General features: G+C 47.8%; 1 protein-coding gene across 2 annotated transcripts in view; it reads right to left on the bottom strand.

Annotated features, from left to right (window-relative positions):
* Positions 1-12,984, bottom strand: part of LOC137332852 (sodium- and chloride-dependent neutral and basic amino acid transporter B(0+)-like) — a 51,234-nt gene that overhangs the window by 20,484 nt on the left and 17,766 nt on the right. For both annotated transcript variants that reach the window (XM_067996808.1, XM_067996809.1), the window contains exon 8: positions 6,222-6,450. In XM_067996808.1, the coding sequence (XP_067852909.1) occupies positions 6,222-6,450 (229 nt within the window). The remainder of the gene's footprint in view (positions 1-6,221; positions 6,451-12,984) is intronic.

Here is a 12,984-nt window from a genome sequence, read left to right as displayed (position 1 = left end):
GCAGGAGGCACTACCCTCGCAACAGATTCTACAGACCGAGGCTCAGCTTCCTGGACCTCTCTGAGGAGCAGTGCATATGGAGGCTCAGAGTCAGTTGCCAGGTAGTCTGCAGCCTCCTTCATGCCGAGCTGCTCCCGGCTGGGCTGAGCAGCATCTCCTTACCTGTCGCTGCCCTCAACTTCTTCGCCTCCGGATCATTCCAGGGTGCCACCGGGGACATCACCAGGGTCTCTCAGTATTCTGCACACAAGTTCATAAGGCAGGTCACCGACGGCTTGCACTATGTCAACTTCCCCATGGATGACCTCAGCCAGACGGAGAGGGCAGTGGGATTCCACGCTGTAGCTGGCTTCCCATGGGTGCAGGGTGTAATCGATTGCACTCATATAGCAATACGAGCACCTCCACACGAGCCAGGACTGTTCATCAACTGGAAAGGCTATCACCCCATAAACACTCAGCTCATTTGTAACCACCGCATGAGGTTCCTTTACGTGTGCGCCAGATACCCTGGAAGCTGCCACCATTCCTTCATCCTCCAGGAGTCCAACATCCCGCCCGTCCTCCATGCACCGAACAGCAGCAAGGGTTGGCTCCTCGGGGACAAGGGATACCCCATGCACATGGCTCATGACACCTCTGAGGAACCCCATCACCGAGCAACAGCGTCGATATAACGACAGCCACATCGCCACCAGGTGTACAATTGAGCATGCTATAGGGCTGCTCAAGATGCGTTTCAGGTGCCTTGATCGTTCTGGGGGAGCGCGTCAATGCGCACCAGACAGAGTGGGACGCATTATAGTTGTGCCCTCCACAACATGGCACAACAGAGAAGGGTGCCACTTAAGGAGGCCCCATCCACATCTGCCACCCACATTGAGGAAGAGGAGGAGGAGCAACCCTTGGTCAGAATAGTGGCTCACCTGGCTGCTCGTCAGGCCAGGGAGTCACTGATATATGAACGGTTCTCCTAACATCAGACAGTGTGATGAGTCCAGTCCCCACCACCTGGACAGAGCAGCGGCCACACCAGCACCCCTCCCCCCCCCGCTCAAAACAGTCCTACAACTACACATACACCAACTGCAGAGTGACCCAATGGGTGGTATCAAATGTTGGTGTTCATGGTGAATCTCATGAAAAGGCCTTATTAGAGAAGCCAGTCAAGAATGGCCAAGACGTGGCAGTAGTGGTGACAATAATAATATTTATTGAGAGTTTAACAAAAAGCAATTATAAACAAAAAACATGACCAACCGTCAAACACCCTTGTGCATCCCCTTTGTGCTTACAAAACCTTTGCCTTTCGCTTCCAACTACTTCGACGTGGTGCATTCCCTGAGGCTGCACAGAGGTAGTGGCAGGTTGCTCTTGTTCATGCCCTGACCAATTAGATGCTTTGGGCCTATGCGCTCTTGGTTTCGGTGCCCGTGAGGGCCCCTCAAAGACTGCTCCAATGGCACCTGTGCAGGGGCAAACATGGCCACCTGGAGAGGAGGCAGCATTGCGGGTACTGGTTGAGAGGGGGACAACGGGTGAGACGTGGGGGCGCTTTGTGTGGCGTCCCCACTTCCATGTCCCCTTTCGCCATCATCCCTTCCTTGGGACAGGCCCACACCACTCCTACCTCTCTGCTGGATGACAGTTTGGAGGACATGTGTGAAGTCAGTGCTGGAGTATCTGCCTGCCTGTTTAAGACAGCAGAATGTTGTTCACCCTGAGTCCGAAGGGCCGTTGTCAGGGCCTCAATGGACTCATTTGTGAGCCATGCTTGAAGCTCCATGGAGGCTAGCCTTCCCTCCATCGTAGACATTCCCGCACTTACCCGTGACACTGTCTCAGAGATGCCCTCATGTCCCCGTGACAGTATCACAGAGATGCCCTCCCTTACCTGTGCCACCATTTCACTCATGCAGGAGTTGAACTCCCCCATCCTCTGCACGATTGTGGAGAGTGCTCGTGGCACCTGTTCCAGCACCTCACAAATGTGCTGCTGCTCCTCAATCATTCTCCTTTTAATGGATAGCCCCCAGGGTTCAACATCTGTGTCCAGCTGAGCAAAGTCTGGAGAGGAGTGCTCCCACCGACGCAGACTCTCCACAGCTGCCTCTGCCACCAGTGTCTGCTCGTGCTCACATGTGTGTGGTAACTCACCATATGCGACCCCAACTAATTGAGGACGGGGACCCACCGAGGTTTGTGTTTCTGCGCAGGTGGATGGCTTGCTCAAATGTGATGGTGCACCATCAAAGGATGGCAGGTCCTCTGAGGAATCGCCCTCTGCCGTCACAGCAGTCGCTGAAGGCCCTGTAAGAGAACAGAAGACAATATTCAGCATGTTGACAGATGTTGAGGTGAAGATGGCAAGGCATTTTGACATCAATTGATATTGTGTGTGTTGAAGGTTATAGTTCTGTCACCAAACGTTTGTCGGATGCCAGTCTCAGCGTCCCCGACGGACAGGCACTCAAGGGTGCGGCTCAGCTCCAGCGCCTCCTGCTCTGCGTCTGTGAGCATGACCTGTTGCGGCCCCCCCTCCGGTCCTCCCCGTCTCCCATGCATTCTGGGCTCTCTTCTCCGAAAAGGGGAGAAAGTAGAGATGCGTGAGTGAGTGATGGTGACGTGGCCAACCGCTGAATGCATTGGTTTGGGTGCGGCTGACCTTGAAAGAGATGCATCAGAGGGCGTGTATGAGACAGAGCCATGACATTGTATGAAGATTGGGTTGAATGATAGTGGTGGGATGAGTACTGGGGAGGTGAGGAAGTGCAGGTAAGTTGAGGATGAGCTTTGAGTGGGTCTGCGGAGTGATGTGATAGAGTAGTATTGGCAGTGCAGAATGAGTTGGGGGGTGGGGGTGGTGTAAGACGGAAGACGGGATGTAGGAGAATGAGTAAGTGTACTCACTTTGGCTGATCTAGTTTGGTCATCGAACCGCTTCCTGCACTGGATCCAGATGCGGGAGATGTTGCTGCTGCTGGTGACCTCCTCTGCCATCTCGAGCAAGGCCTTCTTGGTGGCAGAGGCAGGCCACTTCCTCCCGTCCACCAGGTAAAAGACATCCCTCCTCCTCCTCACCCCATCAAGTAGCACCTGAATCTAGGAGCAGCCTTTCTCCTGGCATGCTTCATTGTGCTATTTGGGTGTATCCTCCAAGAGCAGCCATTGGAGGACTGCCCCTTTAAATAGAGCTCCTCCAGCTGACAGCCTGTGATGCAGGTGCACAGTCCGCCTGCTGTGCAGGTTTCCGACAGCAAACCCGGAAGCCACGTTAAGTGGCTCCAATTTATCCGTGATCGCTGGGAAACGGACGGATTTTACTGGGCGGGTTACCCATGTGCCTAATCGTCCCCCACTGCCATCCCACCTCCCCGCTAATATTGGGGCCAAAGAATCTGCAAAGGGATATAGACAGGTTAAGTGAATGGGCAAGAAGGTGGCACATGGAATATAATGTGGGAAAATTCACTTCGGTAGGAAGAATAGAAAAACAGAATATTTTTTAAAATAGTGAAAAACTGTTAAATGTTGGTGTTCGGAGAGGCTTGGGTGTGCTCGTAGGAGAAACACTAAAGTTAGTGTGCAGATACAGCAAGCAATTAGGAAGGCAAATGACATTTTGGCCTTTATTGCAAGGGGGTTGGAGTACAAGAGTAAGGAAGTCTCACAACAGTTGTACTGAGCATTGTTGAGAGCTCACCCGGAGTACTGCATACAGTTTTGGTCTCCTTATCTAAGGAAGGATATGTTTGCCTTCGAGGCGGTGCAACTAAAGTTCACTAGATTAATTCCTGGGATGAGAGGGTTGTTTTATGAAGAGAGGTTGAGTAGAATGGGCCTATACTTTCAGGAGTTTAGAAGAATGAGAGGTGATCTCTTTGAAACATATAAGATTATGAGGGGGCTTGACAGGGTAGATGCTGGGAGATTGTTACCCCTGGTTAGAGAATCTAGCACTAGGGGGCATAATTGCAGGATATGGGGTTGACCAGTCAAGACTGAAATGAGGAGGAATTTCTTCACGCAGAGGGTTATGAATCTTTGGAATTCTCTACCCCAGAGGGCTGTGGATGCTGAGTCAATTAATATATTCAAGGCTGAGAGGGATAGATTTTTGGACTCTAGGGGAATCAAGGGATATGGGGATCGGTCGGGAAAGTGGAGTTGAGATTGAAGATCAGCCATGATCTGATTGAATGGCGGAGCAGGCTCGAGGGGCCGTATGGCCTACACCTGCTCCATTTTTATGTTCTTATAAAGCTAATCGGATGTTGAACTACATAACCTAAACAGTAAAATATAAATGAGGAGGTGATGACCAAACTGAATAGTGCTCCCCTCCAACTGAGCAGCATAATCAACCCTGTAATAATGAAGCACAGATTGTACCTCGAGCAGAAATATTCAGCACCATGGTATTCCAGTCCCATTCATCATCCCCCCGTATGAGCAACAAATTCAGCCTTTGCTCCTGCATTCCCATCTGTCTTCTCTGTTTCCCTCACTCCCACCTATTCCTCCCCCTCCCCTCCCCCTCTCTCCATCCACCCATGCCCCTCCACTTTGCTATACCCTGTCCTCCTAATCTCATACCCCATCCCCAATGTGCTCCTCCCCAATGCCTTTCCACCATGCTCATTTTGGCTCAATCCCTGCCTCTTTCCTACTTCTCCCCCTCTGCTCCCGCCTCTCCTCACCCCCTTCCTTGCCCTCTCGTCCTCCCCCTCTGCCCTTCCCCCAACCTGGGTCCAAGTTATCTCAACTCACTTAACCTGAATACCACATTTGTTCCTGACACCCCATGTGCATGGCCAATACAGATTAACCAGTATTATGCATTGATAATGTAATTCACCATCACTTTATTATAATGCAAATCATTGGCATTAAATTGGGCCAAATCTTGCTGGAGTGGGGCATCTCATGGCGTACCACCATTAGATAGACTTTATCCTGCACCCTACAGCGCAAACATTTTTGCACCTTAACTTGTTGGAAGTACGAGCTGATAACGGTGTGGAGAAGGCATCGGGACATCTAGGACCTAAGTAAATGGCGGGACCAACAACGTATCACCTTAACCACGAGATTTAACGATTGAGAAAGAAACAGAGGAAGGACTGGGAAGGAGGGTGAATGAGAGTCAAATCAGAAAAAGTCATAAAGAGAGGGAAAGAAAGATTGGATTAAGAGAGAGACAAATGAAAAGTAAGAAAAAAGTATAAAAATTAAAAATTTGAATTTTTAAAAATCTAAGAACAATTCGCAACCTGAAGCAATGAGACTCCATGGTTTAAATTGTTCCCTTTCTGGGCCAGGGAGGTTGATTGTTAATGCAATGCCAATGATCACGTTGTTAAAAAGGTATTTACGCTCTTAATTACAAGTCTTAACTGTCTGTGGTAAGTTTAATGGGCAATTCATGTGCAAATCCAGCAAGTTCTTAAAAATAACGGGAAGTCTAAGGGCGGGATGCTGTTTATGCAAAGCAGATGGCGGAGTGGCGTAAATCAACCAGCAAGTTCTAGAAATTCGTATCTCTCAATCCCCTGAACTTGCTGGTCGATTTGCACATTAATAAAGGCGTGCGTTTTAACACACCGTTATTTTTACAGCAAGATTCAGCCCAATATATATTTATAATGTAAACACCTGGCTCTACATGTTGTATTAATAATGTTAATTGATTGCTCTGTGACATTCTATTCTGTTTTTATTTGAATATCTCACATTTAAGAGCAAATGTTGAACAAACAAGTCTGTTAATCTCCAAACATTCCAGCTCATTATTTAGCTCCAATCCCTGTCCAGTATAATCCAGCCACCAATTAATTGTGTGGTACTTTGAGGACTGAATATCACTTTCCACCAGAACTACCGCTGTGATTATTGGAAGTGCATGTACACTGGAACAATTGTGTGTAATTTCATATCTAACAGATGATTGATTTCGGAGAGATGGTTAAAGCTGTGTGACCATGGTTGTTTACCACTCCTGGTTATTCTTGTTTATGAATTACAAGCAGCTGGTCAGTTAGTGCTGTGGTTACTTTGTTTAAATTTCAACAAGTTAATGTTAAACTATTTCCAGTTCTAAACAAGTGGATCCAGATATTGACAACATTGTGGAAAGGCTGAGATCATTGAGACAAGACAGTTTTATCTCACAGTTTGGAAACATTTTTAACAGAAGACAATAAGTTTGACTCTGCAGGTACCTGAGTGTGCAATCTCTGAAACAGGCTTGTCTTGTACATGAGCCATGTGTCCAAGGATGGAGAAGATGGCAAATCCAGCAAACACACTCGTAGCACAATTAACAACACAGACAATGATGGTATCTCTGTAACAGTTGTTGTGGAATTTGTTGTAGGATGACAGTGCTGTTAAACAGCCCCAACCCAATGCAAGAGAATAGAAAATTTGTGTTGCAGCATCTTTCCAGACCTGGTAAATAGAAGGTAGAATTAGTCAGCAGTGGAAGATTTTACTTGAACTCTTGCAGCTGTGGCAGATAAAACTACATTAACCATGAGGAACATGGGGTGGGTTAGTACCAGCATAGACCAGTTGGCCTGAATGGCCTGTTGTTGATTCCATGTCTGTAATCCTATGTATACCCACATCTAAAGGGCAACAGAATAATACAACATAAAAATCAGATTCTCAGTGTCAATAAATACTTGCTATAATTTTGCTGGCCCTCTTAAATGTTACTGTGTTAAATTAAATGACCCACACACACGGATTGATCAGAGACGAATAAAAGAGGCAGCGAGAGCGGACGCGGGCGGCGGGTGAGAGGGGCGGCGAGAGCGGACCCGGGCGGCGGGAGAGAGGGGCGGCGAGAGCGGACCCGGGCGGCGGGAGAGAGGGGCGGCGAGAGCGGACCCGGGCGGCGGGTGAGAGGGGCGGCGAGAGCGGACCCGGGCGGCGGGAGAGAGGGGCGGCGAGAGCGGACCCGGGCGGCGGGTGAGAGGGGCGGCGAGAGCGGACCCGGGCGGCGGGTGAGAGGGGCGGCGAGAGCGGACCCGGGCGGCGGGAGAGAGGGGCGGCGAGAGCGGACCCGGGCGGCGGGAGAGAGGGGCGGCGAGAGCGGACCCGGGCGGTGGGTGAGAGGGGCGGCGAGAGCGGACCCGGGCGGCGGGAGAGAGGGGCGGCGAGAGCGGACCCGGGCGGCGGGAGAGAGGGGCGGCGAGAGCGGACCCGGGCGGCGGGAGAGAGGGGCGGCGAGAGCGGACCCGGGCGGCGGGAGAGAGGGGCGGCGAGAGCGGACCCGGGCGGCGGGAGAGAGGGGCGGCGAGAGCGGACCCGGGCGGCGGGTGAGAGGGGCGGCGAGAGCGGACCCGGGCGGTGGGTGAGAGGGGCGGCGAGAGCGGACCCGGGCGGCGGGTGAGAGGGGCGGCGAGAGCGGACCCGGGCGGCGGGTGAGAGGGGCGGCGAGAGCGGACCCGGGCGGCGGGTGAGAGGGGCGGCGAGAGCGGACCCGGGCGGTGAATTCAAAAAAATCAAGGAAAAGACCAGCAGTGACATCACAAGTGACGAGCACCAAGGGTAAGTATTTAGTTTATTGGTCAGTGTTACTGTGGTTAGTGTTTTTAGTGGTTGGTTAGTGATTTTAGTGGTTCGTCTATTAGTTAAAAAGCCTTAAAGCTAAACAAAGTTAAAAAGAGTGGGAAACCAGAGCAGTTAATCAAACACAGGGAAAAATCTCAAAAGGTGACATGATAGTCAGCACAGCGGTGGGAGTGGTGGAACCTGAGGAATTTAAACCAAATCTTTAATTTACTAAACACACTCTATCTTTAACTATAAACTATGCATAAATAGTTAAATAAAGCAATATTCAGAATAATTAATTACTATTTAATTCAAAATCATGCTAAAATCAATCTACTAAATATAATCGAGACCTTAAGTGTTTCTCTTAGTTCGAGAATTAAATTAATACTAACAAATAAATAAATAAATCAAAACTAGAAATGGCCGTGCAAACTATGTGTCGGGACTGTGATGTGTGGGAGTTTGTGGACAGCAAGACTGCCCCGGATTGCCACATCTGCAGTAAATGTCTCTGCCTTGAGTCACTCCAGCTCACTGAGCTGGAGTGAGAGTTAGAGACATTTCGACACACAGCTCAGCAGGATAAGGGGAATCAGAGGGAGGCAGAGGAGGAGGTCCCACAGACACTGGTCCGATCCAACATGCACAATGTACTTGCTATCTGTGAGGAGAAGGATGCAGGCTGCGGGGTGAATGCTAACGGCACCATGGAGCAGGAGGCAGTCCAAGGAGGGGGGAAGAGCAGAATAGAAAGGTTGTAGTCATAAGGGATTCGATAATTAGGCGGATAGATAGCGTCCTCTGAAGTTGTGACCGAGAGTCCAGGAGGGTGTGTTGCCTACCTGTTGCAAGGGTAAGGGATATCTCAGAGCAACTGGAGAGCAACTTGGAAAGGGAGGGGGAAAATCCAGTTGCTGTAGTACATATTGGGGAACAATGACATAGGGAAGACAAGGGAGGAGGTCCTGCTGAGAGAATATCAGAAGTTAGGAACTAAATTAAAAATCTCGGGATTGCTACCCGAGCCACGTGCTAACTGGCATAGGGATAGGCAGATCCGGAAGGTGAATGCAGTGGCTGAAAGACTGTTGCGGGAAGGAGGGATTCCATTTAATGGGACACTGGCACCAGTACTGGGACAGGAAGGAGCTGTACCGCTGGGAGGGGCTCCACCTGAGCTGAAATGAGACCAGTGTCCCAGTGGAAAGGATAAATTGGGCTGTAAGATGGCAGGAGGGATCTGGGGAAGAGAACATAAATCTGAAGAGAAAAGAAATAGGCAATGAGATAAAGGTCAGACCAAGTAAAGGAATAAAGGTAACATAAATGGTCAGGGAACAAATACAGTTATAGAACATAAGTTCAAAATGACTGTTAAAAACAAAGGGAGGGAAACAATTACTAAAAACAAATTAAGTTGCCTGTACAGCAATGTGCACAGCCTCTGAAATAAAACGGGGGAACTGCAGGCAATAATTCATAACAAGGAGCCAGATATGTTCGGGATAACTGAAACATAGAGGCAAATTTTAACCCGGAGCTGAGAAGAGGCGGGGGGGGGGGGGGGGGGGGGGGGGGAGTTCCTGACCGGAAACCTGGAGATCCGGGTTTCCCGGACGTCCTTACGATTTTGATGTAAGGACGTCATTTATTTTTTTTTGTCAGTTTCCCGCCCGACAGGCCACCCAGATTGATAGGCTGGCCTTCAGGCGGTCGGGAGAAGAGGAGGAAGCGGATGTCAGCAGTTAAGTCTTATATGGGTGGGGTGGGGGGTGGGGGCGGTAGGTCGTGAGGGGGTGTTGGGGTCGGGTTCATCGGTGGGGGGATATCGAGGGACATTGAGGGAGGTCCGAGGGTCATCGGTGGGATCGGGGGGAGGGTCAATCATCGGGGGAGTCATCGGCAGAGTCATCAGGGGATCGGAGATTGTGAGGGGGGCGGAGATCGTGAGGGGGGTCGTTCAGAGATTGGGTGAGGGGTCGTTCGATCGCGTGTGTGGGATCGCTGCAGGTAGGCTTGTTGGGCGTGGGGGAAACACTCCTTCTCCTCCTGGCCCACAAGCTGTGCAATAAAGGCACTTACTTGCTGATCAGGGTATTCTCGCCTCCTCTTATGTGGTGTGAAGTCGAAGGCCCAGGAATCCCGGCCCCCAGGAGCTAAAAATATAAAACCTACCAAAATGGAGGCACACAGCCTCCTTAAAAGCTTTCACTGACCGACTCGCCTCCTGAGAGCCGGTTGGCTGCCCGCCCTTTGACCCGCCTCCGTTAAAACTGGAAATGGGTGGGTTGGAGGCGGGTTTTAGATTTTTTACAATTTTTACCTTCCCACCCGCCCGGTTGTGGAGTTAAAATTTAGGCCCTGGTTAGATAAGGAGCAGGACTGGCAGTTAAATATTGCAGGATATAATGTATTTGGAAAGGATAGGGAAAGAAGAAGGGGATGTTGTAGCTGTACTAATTAGAGAAAATATAATGGCAATAGAAAAAAGGGACGTATGTAACATTAAGATAGAAGCAGAATCCGTATAGTTTGAGACAAAGGATAAGAAGGGATCGATCATGCAAATAGTTATATTCTACAGACCACCCTAATAGTGGAAGTCGAGGAAGAAATATGTCGACAAATCTATGAAATGAGTAAGAAACATCGAATAATAATCATGGGAGATTTCATCTACCCCCAAATACCCTGGCAAGAAGAGGTAGGGAAAGGAGGAAAGGGATTGGAGTTTTTAAACAGTGTGTACAGGACTCCTTTCTTACCCAGTATGTGAGAAGCCCAACAAGAGAGGAATCATTGCTGGATCTAGTAATGGGAAATGAACCAGAGCAGATAAGAGAAGTAAGCATGGGGGAACATCTAGGCAATAGCGATCAAACATAATATGGTTTAAAATAATGATTGAGAAAAGCATACGTAAGACAAAGACCAAAGGAATATATTGGACTAAAGCTAATTTTGAGGGGCTGATAGTGGGTTCTAAAAGAGGTGGCTGCAGAGGTAGTGGATACATTGGTTATGATCTTTCAAAATTCCCAAGATTCGAGAACGGTCCCATTGGATTGGAAGGTAGCAAATGTGACACCGCTATTCAAGAAAGGAGGGAGAGAGAAAACAGGGAACTACAGGCCAGTTAGTCTGACATCAGTCATTGGCAAAATGCTGGAATCCATTATTAAGGACATGGTAACAGGGCACTTAGAACATCATAATATGATTAGGCAGAGTCAACATGGTTTTATGAAAGGGAAATCATGTTTGACAAATCTACTGGAGTTTTTTGAGGATGTAACTAACAGGTTACTTAAAGGGGAACCAGTCAATGTCATATATTTGGATTTTCAAAAGGCATTCAATAAGGTGCCACATAAAAGGTTGTTACACAAGATAAGGGTTCATGGGGTTGGGGGTAACATATTAGCATGGATAGAGGATTGGTTAACGGACAGAAAATAGAGAGTAGGGATAAAAGGGTCATTTTCAGGTTGGCAGGCTGTAACTAGTGGGGTGCCGCAAGGATTGGTGCTTGGGCCTCAGCTATTTACAATCTATATTAATGACTTAGATGAAGGGACCGAGTGTAATGTATCCAAGTTTGCTGATGAATCAAAGCTAGGTGGGAAAGTAAGTTGTGAGGAGGACACAAAGAATCTGCAAAGGGATATAGACAGGTTAAGTGAATGGGCAAGAAGGTGGCAGATGGAGTATGATGTGGGGGAAATATGAGGTTATTCACTTTGGTCAGAAGAATAGAAAAACAGAATATTTTTAAATGGTGAGAAACTATTAAATGTTGGTGTTCAGAGAGACTTGGGTGTCCTCGTACAAGAAATATAAAAAGTTAGCATGCAGGTACAGCAAGCAATTAGGAAAGCAAATGGAATGTTGGCCTTTATTGCAAGGGGCTTGGAGTACAAAAGTTAGGAAGTCTTCATACAATAGTACAGGGCATTGGTGAGACCTCACTGGAATACTGTGCACAGTTTTAGTCTCCCTATCTAAGGAAGAACATACTTGCCTTAGAGGCGGTGCAGCAAAAGTTCCCTAGATTAATTCCTGGATGAGAGGGTTGTCCTATGAGGTGAGGTTGAGAAGAATGGGCCTATACTGTCTGGAGTTTAGAAAAATGAGAGGTGATCTCATTGAAACATATAAGATTATGAGGGAGCTTGACAGGGTAGATGCTGAGAGCTTGTTTCCCGTGTCTGGAAAGTCTAGAATTAGGGGGCATGATCACAGGATAAGGGGTCGGCCATTTAAGACTGAGATGAGAAGGAAATTCTTCACTCAGAAGGTTGTGAATCTTTGGAATTCTCTACCCCAGAGGGCCGTGGATACTGAGTCATTGAATATATTCAAAGCTGAGATAACAGATTTCTGGACTCTAGAGGAATCAAGGGATACGGGGATCGGGCAGGAAAGTGGAGTTGAGGTCGAAGATCAGCCATGATCTGATTGAACGACGCAGCTGGCTCAAGGGGCCATGTGGCCTTCTGCTTCTATTTCTTTTGTTTTTATGTTCTAATGAACTAAGGCAGGTAAACTGGAAAGAAATTTTGACAGGCAAAGAAATAGAACAACAATGGATAATATTTAAAACAGTGATCAATGGAGTTCAGGAGAGATATATTCCTTTAAAAAGCAAGAACTAACCAGCCAATAATGAACCACCATGGATGAATAAAGAGATAAGGGTAATATTGAAACTAAAGAAACTGATATACTCTAAGTACATACACAATGAAGGAGACGATGACAAAAGGCAAGACGAAAAGGTTAGGAAAGAAGTCAAAAAAACAATTAGGAAAGCAAAGAAGAACTATGAGATTAAATTATCAAGGGATACAAAAAAAAGAGATAGTAAAGTATTCTACATAATAATGAAAGAAAAGTCAGAATAGTGATAGGGCCACTAAAGGATAACGCTGGTAATGACAGCGAAATGGCAGACATATGGTAGAGCTACTTTGCCTCCATATTTACCAGGGAGACGAACAAGTTGGGTAGGATATTAAAAGAAGAGGTCAAAAAATATATTAAAACATTTAAGATAGAAAGGGGGGAGATAATTGATAAACTAATCAAACTACGGGAGGATAAGACCCCTGGTCCAGATGGATTGCATCCACGAATATTAAAAGAAGTTAGGGAGGAGATAACAGAGGCGTTATTACATATATATAATATAAGGAGTCGAACAACACCAGGTTATGGTTCAACAGCTTTATTTATAACCTGGTGTTGTCCGACTCCTTACATTTGTCCACCCCAGTCCATCACCGGCATCTCCACATCATATATACATTAATTCACTAGAAAAGGGAAAAGTGCCAGAGAACTGGCGGACAGCTAATGTTATTTCTATGTTTAATAAGGGAGATAGAACAAGTGAAGGGAACTATAGACCAGTTAGCT

The sequence above is a fragment of the Heptranchias perlo genome, chromosome 15 (genome assembly GCF_035084215.1).
Source record: "Heptranchias perlo isolate sHepPer1 chromosome 15, sHepPer1.hap1, whole genome shotgun sequence".
In the NCBI taxonomy this organism is placed as follows: Eukaryota; Metazoa; Chordata; class Chondrichthyes; order Hexanchiformes; family Hexanchidae; genus Heptranchias; species Heptranchias perlo.
This window is presented reverse-complemented; position numbering and strand designations above follow the sequence as displayed.